Source organism: Grampus griseus, assembly GCF_964374135.1.
Source record: "Grampus griseus genome assembly, chromosome: 6".
Taxonomy (NCBI): Eukaryota; Metazoa; Chordata; class Mammalia; order Artiodactyla; family Delphinidae; genus Grampus; species Grampus griseus.
The window spans coordinates 17,309,621-17,331,290 of NC_139000.1; the positions used below are offsets into that span (position 1 = coordinate 17,309,621).

The 21,670-nt window shown below is 41.4% G+C and overlaps 1 protein-coding gene across 3 annotated transcripts in view; it reads left to right on the plus strand.

Moving 5' to 3' along the window:
• The window catches only part of ASTN2 (astrotactin 2), a gene marked incomplete at both ends in the record, with an annotated part of 911,329 nt that overhangs the window by 587,097 nt on the left and 302,562 nt on the right, over nucleotides 1-21,670 (plus strand). For all 3 annotated transcript variants that reach the window (XM_082657265.1, XM_082657266.1, XM_082657267.1), the window contains one exon: nucleotides 13,367-13,555. In XM_082657265.1, the coding sequence (XP_082513391.1) occupies nucleotides 13,367-13,555 (189 nt within the window). The remainder of the gene's footprint in view (nucleotides 1-13,366; nucleotides 13,556-21,670) is intronic.

Here is a 21,670-nt window from a genome sequence, read left to right on the forward strand (position 1 = left end):
AATAGCTAAAGTGAGGGATAGTAATGACAACAGCCCTCCACTTGCTCAGTGACCTGAGGTGCTCAACCTCTTAGTTTCCGGGTCTGTGAGACACGGACAAAGTAACCTTCCCTACCCAGAAAGGTCTCTTAAAGTTTTAAGTTAGACTGAATTGGGAGAGGGTGCTATGAGCTGTTGAAGCTCGTCCAAATGCTGATAAACAGGACAAAAAAAACGAGACTAAAACCCAGGTCTCCTTAAACCAGCTGCAGTGTCAACATGCTTTGAAAATTGTCTATTAAGGATGCAAATGAAAAGTTAGCCACACTTGTTAGAAGCACTGTAAACAAAACCATTAGCAGGTACTTGTGTGAAAGTTGGTCTAGAGAAGTGGCAGGCTACTAAATTAAACAAGGAAAACAAACCCTCCTCCAGGGGACTTTGTCGACTTGCTCAGAGCTCTGTGCCTTTTCTGAGAGTTTCCTGGGTAGCACAGGTTTAATAAACCTATTTGCAGGCAGGTTAATAATAGCAGCTAACACTTATTAAGCACTTCCTACATGCCATGACTGTGCTAAGTACTTTGATGACATTAGCCCATTGAATTCTCATACCAACTCTACAAGGGAGGTACTAGTATTATTATGATCTCGATTTACTGTCAAGAAAACCAGGCACAGAGGGGCTCAGTGACTTGCTCAAGGTCACACAGCTAAATAAACAGGGGCGTCGAGATTGAAACCCAGTCCACGGGGCTCCAGTATTAGTCAAAACAGATCTGATATCACTCCTGGCCTCTGGCCACTCCCGGCCATGTGGTTTTGAGCAAATCACTAGACATCTCTGAGACTCTTGTTTCATGTAGAATCAGATGTGATTGCAGCAGCATTGTGAGGGTTAATTGAAATCACATGTGCATAGAGTCCAGCACGTGTAAGCACTCACTAAATGGTAGCTATACTTAGTCTGATAGGTATAAAGCCATCTCATTTAATCCTCCAATGACTGAATTGTATGTCCTGTTTCCTGTTCTAGCTCCAGCACATTAGAACAGTGCCTGACACGTAGTAGGTGCTCAATTAATAATTGTGAAATTAAGTTTCTCAATTGACACGGCTAAGGAAGTTGTTCGCAGTCTGGCCTTTTCAGCTGTATTTCCAGTTACGTCCCTATTCCTGAATTAGGCATCTTGGCTTCAGCTTCTGGAGTGTTCAGCATTGTTTCCTCTGCTTCTCCTCCTCTCTTCCCCCCACTACCCCCCATTTGTCCGTGGCCCTTTAGCTTGAATGCTCTGTTTCATCTTCAAGTCTTGGTATAGATCTTAACCTTCTTCAGCCAGTCTTCTCTGAGTCTCAAGAGAAGTCCAAAAGTGAGATGTGCAGTTACCGTGGAGCTGGGTATATAATGCCTTGCCCTTTAAAATGGATACCATTTAAATGTTGGCTTAATATTTACCAAATCTTAATATTTATAGGAAAGACTGTTTTTCTTGTCTTATATTAGTTTGTTTTTTTTTTGTTTTTTTCTTTTCTACCCATAGGGCCTTCTTACCAGGGAAGGGCCATTGACATTTTGTCTCCAATTCTAATTTATCCCAGTGAAATCTTGACACCTCTTGCAGACTGGACCGCTGGCTGGCTGTTCTGGTTGTCAGCCCTAGTCAGGTCAAGTTCCTCAAAACTGAGTAAAGCATCCTTTCTCTGGAGTCACACAGCCCCCTGCCCCAAGCTTCTCACTGTCGCAGCCTCACTGCTGTGTTGACTTACCTGCTTTGCTGTCTGGTCCCTGTCACACTGCAGACTCCTCATGAGCAGGGACTAGGTCTTAATCACCTGTGTGTCCCCGTTGTCACTGCTTGCCCAAGGACTTTTTCAAAGCCATAACTGTCGAATTAAAGAATTCATCCACCTAAGATTTGCTGCCCCAACTCTGTGCCTGGTCTTTTGTGGGGTGATAAGAATGCAAAGAAGCATTGAGTACAAGTCCTTGCCCACCAGGGGCAAAGTGGACTCTGAGGACAGGTGTTTGAGCCTCACTTGGTCCTGATTGATGTTGATAGACTACAGGTAACAGTAGGATAAGAGAAGCAGGTGGATTTGAGATAGGTTGAAAAGGTCATTGTATACTAAGATGAAACATTTAGAATGAATCTTATGGGTGAGGAAGCATTTCTTCTCTCCAAGACCCACACAAGTTACCTAGCAACCAAGTTTGTTTCATTTGTACAAGTGTTTACAGCATATACCGTGCATTCTTCCAAGAGAAGTTAATATTATCCACATGAATCCAACCTATAAAAAATGGATAATATAAAGATATGACAGGACGGATCAGAGCCATTTGTAAGGAGAGAAAGGGAAAGGGAGAAAATGGTTTCAGGAGCCTGAAATGGGAGAATTACTCAATGTGAGATAAGTTTAGCACTGTTTGTCTTGGCAACCAAAGAAAGCAGAAAGAAACATGGTGGATTATAGAATTGTCCTTGCTTGAGAAAAGGAAGTTTGCAGTTTTGGGGTTTTTGCTTTGCTTTGTTTTGTTTTCCAGAGGATGTACTCCTTTTCCTGACATAATTTGCTAAGAGAGATGTTTCCTGTATATACCTATATAAGAAGTAGTGAACAATGCCATCAACAGTTTTGAGGTTTCAGTCTTTCTCACATCATTTAGAGGAGAAAACTGAGGCCCAGAAGGGTCTCACAGCCAGTGAGGAGGTGAAATTGGGATAAGAGATGTCCCAGGCTACTCTATTCTAATCTATTGAATCTATTGAATATACTTAATATATATTATACTTAAATATACTTGATATATATATATATATATATATATACTTGAATATACTTGAATATACTTAAATATAATTTACTTTAAAGTGAAGTGAAAATGTATTTAAAAATACGGACTCAAAGAGCACATCCAGCCTCAACAGTCCTTGCTAGGCTATCTGTTTAATGTCATTTTTATGTGATTTTAGGAGGGAGAGGAGATAAATACATGTGTTTAATAGCCATTGTTAACTGGAAGCCTCTTATTTTCATTGCCAAAGCTGAAATTGGCTCTAATAATGGAAAACACTGACCTAGAGAATGCAGACAGAGACTTTAACTTTCACTGTCAGTAACTAGTTGCAGAGGTATGGGGGATATTCACTCACGCACTTGTTTTGTTGTAGTTTCAAATTTTAGGCTAGGCCTGACCTCTGACCTCTCCGACTGCTAATGGAAAGATGGGGCTTTACCGCTCAGAGTGGACGTAGAACGTGCGCTTGCCAGCTTCTTGTCACAAAAGTACAACCTTGCACTCTCAGCTGTTTGAAACATTTGCAGGAGCTCAGGTGCGAGACATACTCACAGACAACTGATGGAAGCACGCAAAGTCCAGCCATTCATTCAGACAGGTGTTTTCCTATGTGGGTCCTGTGAAACATTAGTTCCATGAGATGCTCAAAGACAGAAAAAGGGAAGTTCCAGTGGTCAAGCCCACATGGAAGGTCTGCCCTCTAGAACTGTCTCTTGAAGGTTCACAGGGCACCTGAGGATAATAAAAGCTCGAAGTCCTGCAGTGGTCAAACATATCATATTTTGTTGGTTCTAAAGTGCCCAGATTTTTCCACATTTTAACATTTTTGAAATTAGGATGTATTTTACTATTGATGGTTTGACAGAGTTTAATTAAAAATTGTTTTTTCTTTCTTAGTGTTAGGTGAAATGCTAGTGTTTCTTATAGGTGTTGAGGGTCTTAGAGTAGATAAAATATTTTATATAATTTAGCCCAAGGTTCTCCATGGCATTCCCTTCCCTTCCCTTCCTTTTCCTCTCCTTCCTTCTTTTCTGAATAATACTCTTGAGTATGTTACCTTCAAAATGGCTTTTCTAGAAACTCTAAATTTTTCCCTTGAGTGAAACCTGCAGACAGAGGCCACTCTGACAACAGTTTTACTAATCTTCACGCTGGTTAATGTTGGGACAGTCCTGAGAACCTTCATGAGAAACATTAGTGGGGTCCATGTGGCTGAAGGCCTTAACTGCTAGGTCACAGAGGGCCCTGGTCCTGATTGACCCCAGAGTGGGATTTCTTACAGGTGTCAGGAACAGCAAAGCTGAGAAAACGCCTGCTTCTCTCTTGCCTTGGTGGTAGGATGCTAAGATTCATCCCTAACCTTAGTCCAAGTCCATGTGGTATGCAGTTTCTTGAGCTCTTATTACCCTTAACTTTGCTCTATTATCTTTTTTTTTTTTTTTCTGGGATTTGATTCCCTTCCTCATTTAAAAAAAAAGTTTCTAGTCTATGCATTTCATTACATAATTGTATTGATTCCATAGCCATTGAAGAATGAATGAATGAATGCGCAGGTAACTACGTGAATAAATAACTAAATACCCTGCCTTGAGAATGTGTATAAATGCCATTTCTCTTAGGCCCCAGTTTCTGTTTTTTGAAGAACAAGCAGATTGGAAGCAGTCATTTGTGCTAAAGTGGAAGGAGCCCTAGATTTGGAGGAAGAAGATCCAAGTCCAGGTCCTGGCTTTTCCAAAGCGCTCGTGTGATCTTGGTCAAGGGATTTAAAATGCCAAGCCTCAGGGTCCTTGGTGGCAATGTCAGAATGAAAGTACCCATCTCATGGCATTGCTGTAAGGATTAAATAAAACATGCTCTTGGCTAAAAATGTATAAGATTTTGTGGTACAGGCTCTGAATCCCCATCCAATTCTAGTATTCTCTGTAATGTGATGGGTGTGTTCAGGGTAACACATTCACTGCCTTCAGCTAAAATGCCCGGTTTGTATCTCTGTACTTATTTTATTTTATGTTTTTCATTTTGGCATATGTATAAATATAGTTTCATGCAGATCTTGGCTGGTTTCCTGTGAGCCTACACTCTTTAGAATTTCTGTAAGAAAATCTCCCAGACGACAGAATGTTCTAAAGGAGCTGTATAATTATGTCGCATGGTACAAAAATAAGATTAAAAAAAAAAAATAGAAACCAACAACTAAATAGACCTTTGCATAAATCATCCTGTGCCCTGAGGTGGCTTGAAGGAAAGAGTTGCTCACGTTTTAAAACTCAAAGGTTCATTTGCATTTATGAGTTCTTTCTCTCTCTCTCTCTCTCTCTCTCTCTCTTGCTCTCTCCCTCTCTCTCCCCCTACATCTCTAAGGGTCTTACTAAGCGAACCTGGCCTTTTATCTTCCTTCCTTCCTCTCGTGCTGAGCCACAGTCTTTTCTCACCCCCAGGCAAAAGAAAATCACCATGCATCTACAGTTGTAATATGGCTAAAGTCGTACACACACATACACACACATTCATATACACACTTCTTGAAATAGGAACTCCAGGTTTAATTCCTAGCACCACCATTGCCAAGGTGTATCTCCATGGGCAAGTCACTTCACTTCTCTAAACTTCAGTTTTCTTATCTGAAAATGGGAGCAACAACTCCTTGTGAAGTTTGTATATTAGTTTCCTAGTGCTTCCGCAATGCATTACCACAAACTTAGTACCTTAAAACAATACATATTTACTATTTTATGGTTCTGGAGGGCAGAAGTTCTAAAATCTAGGCATCGGCAGAACTTCAAGGCCGGAGACATAGTCTCTGTGTCTGCTTGTCTGTCTGTCTCTTTCCTCTGCTTCCAAGTTATATCTCCTTCTCTGATCCTGTCACTCTTCTCTACCTCATATGCTCCTATAAGGACCCTTTTGATTACATTGAGTCCACCCAGGTAATCCAGAATAATTTTCCCATCTCAAAATTCTTAACTTAGGGCTTCCCTGGTGGCGCAGTGGTTGAGAGTCTGCCGGCCGATGCGGGGGATGCGGGTTCGTGCCCTGGTCCGGGAAGATCCCACATGCCGCGGAGCGGCTGGGCCCGTAAGCCATGGCCGCTGAGCCTGCGCGTCTGGAGCCTGTGCTCCTCAACAGGAGAGGCCACAACAGTGAGAGGCCCGCGTACCGCAAAAAAAAAAAAAAAAATCAGAAAAGGGTAACTCTGTTGACTTTAAGAAATCTGGATCTAGAAAGAGGCCAGCAACTAAGATCTGAGAACCACTGGAAGTAAATGTACATTCTCTGGGAAGTGTAAATTGGCTAATAGATTAAGCACAATCATAGGTAATACTAGCATAATCACAGTAACATTAATCATCATCATCACAGTAGCTGATACATTAATTGGCCACTACATCATAGATCCTATTTTATCCTTTATGTAAGTTATCTCTAATTCTCACATCAGCCCTATGATAAGGATTATTATTATCCCCATTTCATCGATAATGACACTGAGGCCTAGGGTAGTTAACAGACTTGATCAGGGTCACACAGCTGGGAAGTGGTACAGCCTCTATTTGATCACAGCTTTAAGTAGATCCAGAATCTGAACTTGACATTTTGTGCCTCCTTTAGGTAAGGGGGCCTGGAATGTCAATAAATTCACCAAAGTAGAAATTATACAGGCTACATTCTCAGACTAGAATGTGATAATATTAGATATTAACAGCAATCTATCTAGCATATGAATCTATATATTTGGGAATTACAAAAAGCAACCTTCTAAATAACACTTGGGTAAATAAAATCAAACTTAAATGATCACCTCTTTAGCAATGAGCAGGAGCTGGAAAGCTGCATATCAAACTCATGGAATAGAGGCAAAGCAGTAGTCAGAAGCTCCATGACATTTACTAAGAAGAAAGAAAGACCGAAAATAAACAAATGAAGCATTCAACTCCAGAAGCCAGAAAAAGAGTTATAAAACAAACTCAGAGAAATCAGCAGGAAGGAATTAATACAAGTAAAAGCTGAAATAAATGAAATAGAAAAAAAAAGGAGCCTTGCCAATAAAATGCAAAAGCTTCTTCGAAGGAGAGAGAGAGAACACAAACACATTAGTAATGAGCTAGGGGCATAACCATAGAAGCACAGAAGATAAAACAAAGTTAATGAGAAGACTGTGTGCAAATTTATGCCAATAAATTTAAAAGTCTTGATAAAATGCATTATTTCCTTAGAAAATATAAATTACCAAGTTTGAGTCATGATGCTGTAGAAAATCTAAATAGCCAAATATAATAAAGTGATAAGAGAGCTAAATGTCTACAATTAAAAAGAAGACATCAAGCCCAGGTGATTTTATATGCAGGTCTTACCAAATCATCAAGGAACGAATAACCTCTATCTTATGTAAACTGATCCAGAGAAAGAAAATAAAGGACAGTTTTCTAATTTATTCCATAATCCTAGCATAACCTGAATACCCAAACTGGTCAAATATATACTCATTCATCTGGTTGATGTATTAGAACTGATGGGCTCCTTCTGTGGTAGGATGAAAGATCAACTTTCAAAAATCAAGAATAACTTTCCTCAATATCAGCAATAACTAACTGGAAAACATAAGGGAAAACAAACATGAAAACTGATCATATTCCTCAAGTGGAAAATACTGTAATAATAGAAGCTGTCACTCTACTATATCCTTGTGCACGCTGTATTTCAGACACAACTCATTTAATCCTCACAGTGGCTCTGTGCGGTGGGAACTTCTTCATAGATAAGCAAAGGAAGTACAGAGAGGTTAAGCATTTTGTCCAGGGTCACACAGCAAAAAATGGTGGAATCTGGATTTGGACTATTGTGGTCTGGATCCAAAACACCTGCTTGTAACCTCTACCATAGTGCATTGCATAACTACCTATGAATAAACCCCCAGAAGATATGTGCAATATTTTTATGACCTAAAGTCTAAAACTTCAGTGAAGGTTTTAAAAGAACACTTGCTAAATGGAGATGCAAACTATGTTTCTGAATTAGAAGACTCCGAACTGTAAAGATGCTGTATCAATCAGCCAGGATAAGATAGGCTATGTTGCTGTAACAAGTGAAGCCTCCCAAACCAGGAGATTGTACACAAAAGTTGATTTCTGGTTCACACAAGGTCCACTGTAATTGAGGCAGCATTCTTCCATCCTGCAGTATTGATCTGGAACACGTGATCTACAAGCTTGCCGTAGCAAGGGAAGAGAGGGCTTGAGAGTCATGCAACATGTTTGTAAGGGCTGGATCTGCAATGACTTATATCACAGCAACACAGATTCCATCTCTCAGAATCCCTTCACATGGTCCCTTAAACCCAACTGCAAGGGCAGCTTAGATGCGTAGTCTACAGGGTGTCCACAAAGAGGATCCAGTGTGGTGAACATAAGACATCATCTCTGCCACAGTTGTCAACAGTGCTCAGCACAGAGTTGACTCTCAGTGCGTATGTCTTACAGGAAAAAAAAATTAACAACTTTCCCCCATTTAGTCTACAAATTCAATTTAGACAACCCAAAATTCCACTAAAGTTTTACATGAAATTTGACAAAACAACTCTAAACCTTATCTGAAGGGAAAAATGAGTAAGAACAGTGAGGAAATTTTGAAATAGGAAATTAGTGTTCTTGACAGGGAGAAGACTTACCTTGCTACATGCAAAACATGCCATAAAACTCTATTAATGAAAATAGTGCTGAATTATTGCAGGAATATACAGATAATTAAATAAAATTTCCAACTGTGTATATGTGGTACATATAAGGATTTAATACATGACAAAAAGGCATTTCACACTACTTAGGGAAGGGATGGCTCCTTCAGATGCTCATCTACCCATTTTAAAAATAATTAAGTTAAAATAACCACTCCCACCACGCACAAAGATAAATGCCACACAGATTAAATAGCCAAAGATGAAAAAACTATATAAATACTACAAGAATATAAAGAAAGATTGGGTTTTTTTAGCATCTTTGTGGCTTCCTAAGCATCACACAAAATTCAAAAGCAATAAAGGACCAGGATAAAGAGGTTATAAGACATCAAAAGCAATATTAAAATGCAAGTACAGACTGGAAGAAATTTTGGAAGGTGAAAGATAATTACTGAGAAAATATGCAAAACATATACAAACCAATAAGGAAAAAGACAAGTCTCACAAAACATGGATGGATAATGAGAAATACAAATGACCATGGCATGAAAAGATGAACCTCACCAGTAATCAGGGAAATGCAAAACCAAACAAAAATGATGAATTTTTGACATCCCAGGTTGGCAATAATGAACGTGACAGATGTGGAGAAATGAGTTCTGTCATTCATCAGTGAGAGGATTGTAAACTGGCAGTGCCTCTACAGATAGCCATTTAGTAGATCTATCAAAATTTAAAAATTCATAAAACATTGATCTAGCAATCCCTCTTTTAAGAATCTGTTTTATAAAAAATAAACTCAAAATGGATTAAAGACCTAAATGTAAGGCCAAACACTATCAAACTCTCAGAGGAAAGCATAGGCAGAACATTCTATGACATAAATCACAGAAAGACCCTTTTAGACCCACCTCCTAGAGAAATGGAAATAAAAGCCAAAATAAACAAATGGGACCTAAGGAAACTTCAAAGCTTTTGCACAGCAAAGGAAAACATAAACAAGATGAAAAGACAACCCTCAGAATGGGAGAAAATATTTGCCAATGAAGCAACTGACAAAGGATTAATCTCCAAAATATACAAGCAGCTCATGCAGCTCAATATCAAAAAACAAACAACCCAATCCAAAAGTGGGCAGAGACCTAAATAGACATTTCTCCAAAGAAGATATACAGATTGCCAACAAACACATGAAAGAATGCTCAACATCACTAATCATTAGAGAAATGCAAATCAAAACTACAGTGAGGTATCACCTCACACCAGTCAGAATGGCCATCATCAAAAAATCTACAAACAATAAATGCTGGAGAGGGTGTGGAGAAAAGGGAACCCTCTTGCACTGTTGGTAAGAATGTAAATTGATACAGCCACTATGGAGAACAGTATGGAGGTTCCTCAAAAAACTAAATAGAACTACCATACAACCCAGCACTTCCACTACTGGGCATACATCCTGAGAAAACCATAATTCAAAAAGAGTCATGTACCACAGTGTTCATTGCAGCTCTATTTACAATAGCCAGGACATGGAAGCAACCTAAGTGACCATCGACAGATGAATGGATAAAGAAAGTGTGGCACATATATACAATGGAATATTACTCAGCCATAAAAAGAAACTAAATTGAGTTATTTGTAGTGAGGTGGATGGACCTAGAGACTGTCATACAGAGTGAAGTAAGTCAGAAAGAGAAAAATAAATACTGTATACTAACACATATATATGGAATCAAAAAAAAAAAAGGTTCTGAAGAACCTAGGGACAGGACAGGAATAAAGACACAGACATAGAGAATGGACTTGAGGACACAGGGAGGGGGAAGGGTAAGCTGTGACAAAGTGAGAGAGTGGCATGGACATATATACACTACGAAATGTAAAATAGATAGCTAGTGGGAAGCAGCCGCATAGCACAGGCAGATCAGCTCGGTGCTTTGTGACCACCTAGAGAGCTGGGATAGGGAGGGTGGGAGGGAGACGCAGAGGGAGGAGATATGGGAATGTATGTATATGTATAGCTGATTCACTTTTTTTTTTTTTTTTTTTTTTTTTTGCGGTACGCGGGCCTCTCACTGTTGTGGCCTCTCCCATTGCAGAGCACAGGCTCCGGACGCACAGGCCCAGCGGCCATGGCTCACGGGCCCAACCGCTCCGCGGCACGTGGGATCTTCCCAGACCGGGGCACTGAACCCGCGTCCCCTGCATCGGCAGGCGGACTCCCAACCACTGCGCCACCAGGGAAGCCCTGATTCACTTTTTTATAAAGCAGAAACTAATACACCATTGTAAAGCAATTATGCTCCACTAAAGATGGTAAAAAAAAAAAAAAAAAAAAATCTGTTTTATAGAAACACACACATGCATAGTGATATATGTACAAAATTCTTCACTGTGGCACCATTTGTAATAACAAACAGCTATAAACAACCAAAATGCCCATCAATAAAGATTAGGTAAAATCATTATGGTACATTCATACTGCGCAATGCCAAACAGTCATTAAAAAGATTGATCTGTATGTATACTGATTTGAAAAGATCTCCAAGAAATTAGGTACAAATGCATATCTCACAACAATGTATAGGGTAATTCTGTTTATGAGTTTATTATGAAAATTATAATTTTAAAATATACATGATATAAAAATTAAAATAATATATTTTATATTATAAAAAGTGTAATATATATATAGTAGATCTCTAAATGCAGTAAAAAACCCTACAGGAATACATAATTACTAACAATGATGACCGCTGGAACAGGAAGTAAGGATATGTGTGGAGTGGAGTGAGAAATGAAGAACTTCTGTGTTTTACTCTATAGACTTTGATAATATCTAATCTTTTACAACAACAATGTATTCATTCATAGGTGTACACGTGTGTGTGTGTGTGTGTGTGTGTGTGTGTACGTATGTGTATGTGTGAGAGAGGCGGGTGGGGTGAGGGAGAGAGAGAAGAGGGTGAGCTCTACCCAGTATGTCATTTCTCGTATTTGCTAGGAACCTTTTGGAATAAATGGATGGAACTATACTTTATTGAGAACTTACCATATACTTTGCACATTTATATAACTCACATTATCTGTACTGCAACTTTATGACGGGAGAGTTGCATGTATTTAATAGATGCAAAAAGAAGACAGGATAGACTTGACCAAGGTACCAAGATAGCCCTCCTTCCAAGAACTTTCCACTGTACTTTGGGCAGGAGCATGTAAACATTGGAAAGACAGTCGGTGCATCTGTGCAATACACTGGGAGTTAGAGGAAAACAAGGACAGAGTGACAGCTTGCTTCAGACGTAAGGTGTTCCTGAGTTTTCAATAGGGGTGATCTTGGGTCGTGTTTTCAGCTCTGCCTGCCTACTTCCTGCCTTCAGTTGGGTTCTGTGTCTCTAGCATCAGCTAGTGGTTCCTGCAGACTGGGTACACTTTCTTCCCAAACCATGTCACAGAGCCCCTCCCTTCTCCCACATGAGCCTTTTTGCAGTCAGATTCAATAGATCTTCACTTCATCCCATGGGAGAAAGGCCGATAGGAGACTGACTACTTTCTACTGACTCCAATTAGCATAGTGTAACCAGGGTCATGTGATGCAAATAAGAACAACTGTATTTGGAAAAGACAAGTGAGGGAAAAGTTACCTTTGTTGCTGGACAGACCTGATACTGAACGCCAGCTTTGCCACTTACTCGTGGTGTGACATGCTTTATTTCATGGCTCTTCCTGTTGCTCTCTGTAAAGCAGGAATGATGATACTACCTTTTTCGTGGTTAGAAAATAAACATACAAAGTGCCTAGTCAGTAGCATATGCTCAATAAGTAAATACCACCATTGCCACCATGACAACCTCTCTATATTTATTTTGTTAAGTACACTTCAATTTCTAACTGTTTATGCAGTCAGTGTATCATGGAACCTCATAGCAGCCTCGTGGATTAATGTAGGATAGTAGTGTCTACCCCCTTTTACAGATGAGGAAACTGGAGACCAAAGATGTAAAATGATTTGCCTGGTTCACATATGTCACAAGGAACAAAGATGACATTTTACAGCTATCTTCAGTCGTACAGCCTGTTCTCTTGTGTGTCTTATTTCTTATGTGCACCCTACCCTCAGTGCCTAGCAAAGGACCATGAACAGATAGACATTCACAGAATTTCAGTTTCTGAATTGATTTTCTCATAGGCTAGGACCTCTGCTTTCTCTTTTCCCCCCATGCCTCTCTAAGAGATTTTTTTCCCACTGTAAACATCCCAAATTGCAAATATTTTTTCCACACCCCATTCACATGCCTGTTTGGGCCATCGTGGAGCCCATCCCAGTTTCAAAGGCGTGTCAAGGGCCCTTCTGCTGTCAGGATTAGGTAGTTAGAGACCAACAGAGGCTGCTAACATTGCTAATTGAACAGAAGCTGTGGCTGCTGCCCCCTTGCCCCCTCCCCCCCCATGTGCTGTCCATGGTCCTGGAAGGATCACCTCTGAGCTACAAGGGCAATAAAAACCTTGTTTTTGCTGCAGTCTTCAACCTTGGCCAGCAGATACACTGGAAATAGGTTCTGGTTTGAGAAGCTAGTTGATAATTCCCTGTGAATTGGTCTCTCATGCTTTTTAAGGTTTGTGTGTTCATGGAAAACAGTTTTTAAATTTGCTTTGTGTATGGATGTGCTCTCTGACGTCCCCCTCAACTCCTCCAAAATGTCACAGATGACTTTCCTTGAATTTACCAATTTGCAGGATTAATGTGCTTCTCTCTAGACACCTGTGCCCTAGATAGCTTCCAGCCAGAATAGCTGTATGCATTCCTAAATTCTGACCTGTTTTGCACGCAAAGGAGGCCTTGATTTTAGGTCACCTCCGATGGGGGCATTCAGCATGCGAGCTAACTCTTGGCCCTGTTTTATCATGCAGTTGTGTGGAGGAGTTCAAGCTGGCTCCTGATGGAAAATCCTGCCTAATGCTCTCAGATGTCTGCGAGGGCCCCAAGTGCCTCAAACCTGATTCCAAGTTCAACAACACCCTCTTTGGAGAGATGCTACATGGTTACAACAACCGGACGCAGCATGTGAACCAAGGCCAAGTCTTCCAGATGACCTTTAGGTATGGGACAGACACCTGCACTTCACTCGCCAAGTCACTGACCCAAAATCTGGGCAGGGGGAGGAAGCCATGGGCACCATGGAATAGAGGTCTATTACACTGGTCAGCATCTCCCCCAAATCACTAATGCCTATGCATGAAGTAGCAGCAGTCAGCAAAGTCCATTCCCTGAAGTTCTTTTTCCACTCACCTATCCTTTATTTATCCCACCCTCCCATTTTCTAACTCTATCCACATATTTGCAATTCAATCTTAAATCATCCTGTAAGTACAGTTAATGGAATTTCTAATGTGATTAATCTTTCCGTCTATTAAAAATAAGTATCTTATGTAGGCTATTCAGGCAGTTCAAAAATAAAGACATTTAATGAACGAGAAAATAAATTTTCCATCACCCAGAAATAGCCAGAATTAACATTTTCTTGAACATTCTCAAAACACCTCTCTCTCTCTTTCCCTCTCTATCTGTGTATCAGTGTACACACACACACACACACACACACCCCACACACAAACACATAAACATGCCAACTCTCAGTAAAGCTGTTTAGGAATTGCTTTTTTTGCTCATCGGTATGTCAAAGACCTCTTTCCCTGTTAATAAATACAGAGGTGCATGTGAAATTAAAAGACTGAGACTACTCTCACATAAGAATAAACAGAGAGACTGGGTTGGCCAAATTTTATGAAGATTAGACATGCAGTGTACTTCTGAATGTCTTCTTGGGAGAGTTGAAGAAACTGGGGCTGTTCTATCTGAAGAAGAAAGGCCTTAGGTGGGATTTATTCATGCCTCAAAAACTGAAAGCCATAAGATGGTAGCATGAGAAGAACTGTTCCGTGTATAAGAAGTGATTATCTTAAAAAAAAAAAAACTATACTTTGAGACAGTTTTGCATAAAAATGCAATAGGATATTATCACAAAGAAGGGTTCTCCCTACCATTTGAGGTCATGTCAACAAAAGTCAGAACTGGTAAGAAACATCACCGTTATAATCATCCTCGTCTTCATCCTGTCATCTCACTAATAATAATTGTAAAAATAATAATAATAATTGTGATTGTAGTAGGAGTGGCTACTATTTAGCAGGAAATACTCTATATGTCAAACTCTTTGGTAAGTATTTTAAAAAATAATAATAACCACTAACACCAATTTAGTACATGCAGTGGGCATTCAGAGCACTTTCCATTCCTTAATTTAATGTCATCCTCACAATGGCCCCGTGAAGCAGAGGCTCTTGCCATCCCCTTTATACAGATGAGAAGTGGCAGTGTTAAGTGACTTTCCCAAATCCCCCTTATAGGAAGTAAAAGAGCCAGGGTAGTACCATTTTAGCTTCACAATGAAAACCCTTTGAGATACCACAGCCTCCATTTTACAGTTGAAAAGTCAACACCAGAGAGGTAAACTGACTTTCTCAAAGTCACCATCTACTGAGGGGGGTAGTGAGGATTCAGATGTATATCTGGCTGACTCCAAAGCCCTGCTCTTATCTTGTAATCCAACATACCGTATCACTTCCCATTTTATAGAACTAGAATGAAAATATGAATTCCATAAAACTATTCATCTATGTAGTTATCACCTGCTCTTTGAGCACCTGCTATGTCCCAGGTACCATGCTTCAGACCCTGTGGTGCTTAGATATAGTGTGTGTGTGTGTGTGTGTGTGTGTGTGTGTAATCTTAAGTACTTAATTTGTGGCAGGAATTATGAAGTAAAGATGCAGTGTTCCAGGTAATCAGTTAACAGTGGGATCTAATTTAGTTGGAGTAGAGTGTGTGCGTGGCAGAGGGGGAGTACATCTATTGGATTAGAAAACAGTAAGGCTCACAGTCTACCTTGCAGAGGAAGTGTTATTTAACTAATACCTGGAAGATGAGTTGAGCTAGCATTGTAAAAGGTTTCAAGCAGAGACAGATATTCTAAGAAGGAAAAGAACTTGGTTGGTTTCAGGAGAGGAAGAACGTGGTGTGGTTGAAGCTGAGTGAATACGGGATGTGAAGCCAGAGGGGTAAGCAGTGACAGATTATGGGGGTCTTGCAGGCAAAGTCTTTATTCTAGTAGCAAAGAGAAGAACTCCTAAATGGTTAAAAGAGGGGAATATGTCATGATTGCATTGTATGTTTTGACTTCATGGTAGCTGTGCGGAAGTAGATTGCAATGAGGGTGGAAAGGAAGACAGTGGAATGGGGTCAATTAGGTGTCTGTTGTGGAAGCTACTTGAAATGTTAGTGGCTTCAACCAGGATGATGGGGACACAATTGAGAAAGGGGATTTGGGGAGATATTTGAAGGGTATAATGGACAAGAGCCAGGGAACAGTTGCAGGCAAAGGGTAAGGTTGAGGGAGGATTCAAGGATGATAGAAGTACTGGCCGCCACATAGCAATTTAATGGCAGAGTTGAGTCGTCCAACTCCCAGATGCTCAAGCCAAGGCCGATGCTACTTCGGAGCAATTTAAGGGCAATCTGGATGAGCTACTTTTAATTCTAATATTCTACAGTCCTGATTTTCTATAGTTTTAATAGTCTATGACGCCCTGTGTTGAGTACCATGATGGATAGAATAATGCTGCATGGAATCCAAAGGAAAGCATTAATTGTCCCTGGCCTTCAAGAAAGGAATTTACAAGTTTGCAAGAACACACACACTCAGTTAGGAAACAAATATGTGAACACTTAATTTGCAAAGAAATATTCCAAATGATGCCAGTGGTTTTCAGAGTTCCCATACAAAGACTTTTGAAATAAATTAGAAGGAATAAGAAAGTGCTTCATAAAGGATGAGGTTTATGGACTGGAGTTTGAAGTGATGGCAAAGAACAGTGCCTCTTGGGAGAGATAAGATCTATAAAGGCATTTTCCTGTCCAGGAAGGAGCATGCAGAAGCCCAGATATACTGATAAGCGAGGGGAGTGGGAGGGACAGGAAAAAAAATCTCCAGATAGACCCAGCTCCAAATCCTGGCCCCATCCATGACAAGCATAGTCCTACTGCCTCATCTTTAAAAAGGAGTGTTTAATCATATACTAGTAACTGTAATATGGCAACATTGCTTGTTTTATGTAGTTTGATTTCTCATAGCAACTATCAGAGTGACTGGCATGTGATAAATGATCAAATGCACTAGTTCCCATTCTCAAGTGTGAAGATTAGCCTGGTCCAAAAGAAGGATACAAATTGGATAGTAAGATGCTAGATCCTGAAGGGACTTCATGGAATCCCAGGATCTCATTTGCATGTGGGGAAGGGACTTGGCTAAGGTCACAAGGCAAGTCATTGCAGAGCTAGCCTATAAACTCAGATCTCCTTGTTGTCCAGCATGCTTGCCTTCCCCCTACCAACAGACTGGTTGGTAAGGAGAGCCTGGCTCCTCAAAGGCTGACCTGGAACTCTGCAAGCTCAGACAGAATTTAAGCCCCATCAGGAGTCCTCCTTCTGCCTCAAACACTCTATTTATTGTTCCCAGCCCTTCCATCTTGGGCTGTCTCTGAATAGCTAGGGCCGATCTTCCCTGATTTGCTCAGGAAAAGCAGTATAGTGAAGAGACCACACTGTTATCTTTTGACAACAGCCTCCAGATGTAGGAAACTCCCCAGACTACCATTATATTAGAGTAGCCCATTTCACTTCGGCTCGCTCATCCTTGGCTTCAGTTAAACTTTCTTTGCAATTATTTCTGTCCCCAGACCATGTCACCTCTTAGAGCCACATGCTAAGGCAATTGACTTCCCTCTGTGGGAAGGCGAATGGCTTCTGATGAATCTAAATTCATCTCTTTCAAGTCTCCTTTCCTGAGCCCCAGATAAAGGGGAGGCTGCGGCTCCTTTGTCCTTCAGGTTTCAGAAGGCAGGCCTGTAAGGTTCTCGGCATCAAAGGCTGTTGTCACTTCCCGCCTCCTTCTCCTTCCTTGCTCTCCTCCTGCAAGTAATTTCCGGTCCAGTCCTCCAGAGTAGCTAGCAGGCACCCCACCAGCCCCATATGCCGCATTTCCTGACAACTGCCTGGCCTGGGATTTCAAACTCTCTCCCAGCTAAAGAATCTGCTGTGCGACAGTCACAACTCTGCTTTGTACTCCCCACTGCCCCTACCTGGATCCCCACACCTAGCAACTGCTGATAGAAGACAGGTCTGCCTCTCATGTCTTTTCTTGAACCTCTGAAAGAGCAACCTGGATTTCTGCTTCCAAAAAGCCTCACGTGGGCTTCCCTGGTGGCGCAGTGGTTGAGAGTCCGCCTGCCGATGCAGGGGACACGGGTTCCTGCCCCGGTCCGGGAAGATCCCACATGCCGTGGAGCGGCTGGGCCCGTGAGCCATGGCCACTGAGCCTGTGCGTCCGGAGCCTGTGCTCCGCAACGGGAGAGGCCACAACAGTGAGAGGCCCGCGTACCGCAAAAAAAAAAAAAAAAAAAGCCTCACGTTTCAAATCTCTGAGCTGGACAAACTCTTAAAGATTAACAAAATTCAGACCTAACCTCTTATCGTATAGCTGGAGAAACTGAGGCCCAGGAAAGGATATTACTTGCCCAGTGCTCACCATGATTTGGGGCCCCGCTGAGACTGAAAGTTTGAGTTTGTGACTCCCAAACCAGTGTTCTCTTGGTTTCCGGTTCTGTTACAGGGGATGTATGTAACTTCTCCATACCCCCATACTAGTGTGTGCTAAGACGAACCACCTGCTTCATCCCTGCTGTCAGCAGAGAGTGAGGACTCAGGTGTCTTGGGGATGCCAAATTCATAACGAAGGGGGCATCTTAGGCAAAGCCCACTTGCACGTACATAATTCTGCAGGAACTTGACCCCATTCCTGGCTATCTCCTCGGGTTGCCGCACGTAGGCTGCAGCCTGTCTCTGAGAGAGGAACGTGTGGGGGCGTTTAGGACCCTGACAAGTCCAGGACTTATCCACTGTGTGGGAAGATGAAGTATGGAGCACACTAAGAGACACAGAGAAGGACAGCGGCAGGGTGAGAGTGATAAGGAGAAGCAGAGGGACAAAGCTGAGACATGCGGAGAGACAAGGATGGAGGAGATGTTGAGAGTCAGAGTACAGAAGGAGGGATCGCCAGGCACAGAAAGGGTTAAAGAGATACAGAGTAGTGACAAGGGTTAAAGAGATAAGGAGGTAGATGGTGAAAGGTAGGGGAGTCGGGAAGGAGTGAAAGATGAAAGTCTTGTTCTGTAAATAAGTTCACTTGTATCATTTTTTTAGATTCCATATATAAGCAATACCATATGATATTTGTCTTTCTCTGTATGGCTTACTTCACTTAGTGTGATAATCTCCATCCATCCATGGTGCTGCAAATGGCATTATTTCATTCTTTTTAATGGCTGAGTAATAGTCCATTGTATATATGTAAAATGAACTTATTTACAAAACAGAAACAGACTCACAGACTTAGAAAACAAATTTATGGTTAACAAAGGGGAAAGGCAGGGGGAGAGGGATAAATTGGGAGTTTGGGATTGATATATACACACTACTATATATAAAATAGATAATCAACAAGGACCTACTGTATAGCACAGGGAACTCTGCCCAATATTCTGTGATAACATAAATGGGAAAAGAATGTGAAAAAGAATAGATACATGTATATATACATATATGTATATATGTACTGAGAAAAAAAAAAAAAGAAAGAAAGATGAAAGGCTTGAAGGAGGGACCTAAAGTGATAGAGAAAGAAGGACACAGAGTTTACACTGAAGTCACAATATAATTTATTCCCAGGAGGGAGGAAGGGTTGTTTTAAGAGACTGGGTGGTGCCCGGAGAGAGCTCTGGATTCGGAGTTGTGTTCAGATGGATTATGAATGCACGTAAAAGCCTTTGGTAAAATGCCAAGTTCTGTGCAAATGTGAAAAGTCAAAGATCTCACTTCTGAATTGCCCCCAAACGCAGTAAATGATGTCAGGCTTTGCTGTTTCTAATCCCTTCCTGTGAACTGTGTTGGTCTTAATGACCCATGCAGGATCACCGTCAGATTTCCCTTCCCTTAACTCTCGATCAAGGGGGGATTGGCACAGACTGTTGGAGTGAGATAAACTCATCAGAGGTTGGTGGTATTTGCTGTTTTGTTTGTTCATTTGGATTTTACTTCCCTCCCTCTCCCATCCTTATCCATCCTACCTCATTTTTATAAGAAGGAAAGGTCAGCTTCGCTTATAGATTGTAGAGATTTAAACATAAGTGAAGAACTATTATTGAGCCTGGAGTCTCAGAAATTGCGCTGAGAAGCTGCTTGGGAACGGGGGCTGAGCGAATACAATGGTGGGTTTGCAAAAGCCTCATCAAAAAGAAGACTGTTCTACCAGCCACAGACATTTACTCATAGGCCTTCACAAATGACCTACAAAGAATGTAAGGTGCTCATGAAAAATCTACTAGAAAGGCGCTTGCCAGTCTGGTTTGCTTATCAGATGTGTGTGTTGTAGAGCACAAGAGGACGGTCTTGGGTAAGATGTGGGATTCAGGATGAGGCACCACCAACCCACGCCTGGTGAGACAGAAGGATTCTCTTTAAAGATTTGAGGAAAGCTGGCTTTCCCTTGTGGCACCCACTTGTTCCCCCGCTGAAGGTCCTGAGTCACATCTTATTAAGTTGCTCCAAAGCTACTGTTTTTCTGCTGCTTTCCTGGGACGTGGTTAATTGTACACGCCGCTTCTGTATCATTCCGTTTTCTACACTTTAATCATGTGTGTATGTTTTTATGTGCCGGGTCCTATACTACATACTTCGTTTTCTCACTTAGTCTTTCCAAGACCTGTTGCAAAGTAGCTCTTAACAACTGGGTTTTACAAAAAAGGAAACGAATGTGTCAACCAGACTGCATTAAGCTTTGTCTTGATGACACACAACTTCAAAACCACGGTGGCTTCACGGGAAAGTGTGTGTGTTGCTCATCCCACATGCTCTGGACAGAATCACAGTGGTTCTGTTCACCCTGGTATTTGGGAATCTGGGCTGACAGAGCGTCATCTTCCATGTGCTTCCGTGAACGCTATCATAGTGGGGAAGGAACTTGACTCTCATTACTTCCTCCTAGAGGTGACATTCTGTTCACATTGCATTGATCAAGTCAAATCTCATGGTCATGGTGCCCCTCCAAGGGTTGAGCTGAGTCGTGAAATCCTATTATGTGCAGAGAAGCAGAGACCCAGAAATATGTGGGACATCAATACTGTTTACCACACTGAGGCACAGAGATGTTAGGCTAACTAGCCTGACAGTCATACAGCTAAAAACTGACAGCACATGGGTCTAACAACAAAGCCCATTTAGCAGTAGTGCCTCCCAGGCTCCCGGGATACTCCTACTTCATATCACCACCTCTGAGAACTGTAATTAGACTTCTGTTCTCTTCTTGTCAGTTTCCTTCATTCAATCCCAAGGAACGATAGACTTTATAGATGGGAGAACCTTGGAGAACAGTTTGTACAACCCCCTCCATTTGTAGATGAGATGTCCAAGGCTCACAGTTTTTAAGTGAATTACCTAAAATCCCATATAACTAGTAAATAAATAAGGCAGGCCTCCAACCCCCAGTCTATTGGTCTTCTCTGTATCCACTTGGAAGGCTTAGGGAAATAGCATCCAACTCCCACACTGTACAGATGGTAACACCAAAGCCAAGGTTCCATAATTAACAGCAGAACCAGGCAGGGAAGCTGTTTTTCTAAACTCTTAGGCCTGAGTGTTTTGTAGTATACCACGATCTTATTGTAAAAAAGAAAGCAAAGGAGGCAGGTAGTGGAGAAATTATCAATCAAAAGTAGCATTAGCTTTTGATTTTCAAGGACATTCCCAGCCTCTCTATGTAGTAATATTCCAGCTCTTGGCAAAATCTTCAACCACCTAGAGGCACAGCTGCATGCTACCTTCTCTGGGGGATCAGTGGTGAGATCTTTGAAGTGGACTGAGTGACAGAAGTTGGAGGCTGGATCACAGGAGTCAGGGGGCAGTTTTCTCTAGGGTCCTGACTCCTGGGCTGACTGTGAAGAGTCTCCTTTCTGTGTGTCCATTTTTCCAAGGTTTCCTAACATCCACAGGCGTCAAACCCAACATGTCCAGTGTACCTTAGGTCCTGGAATCAGAAACTCTTC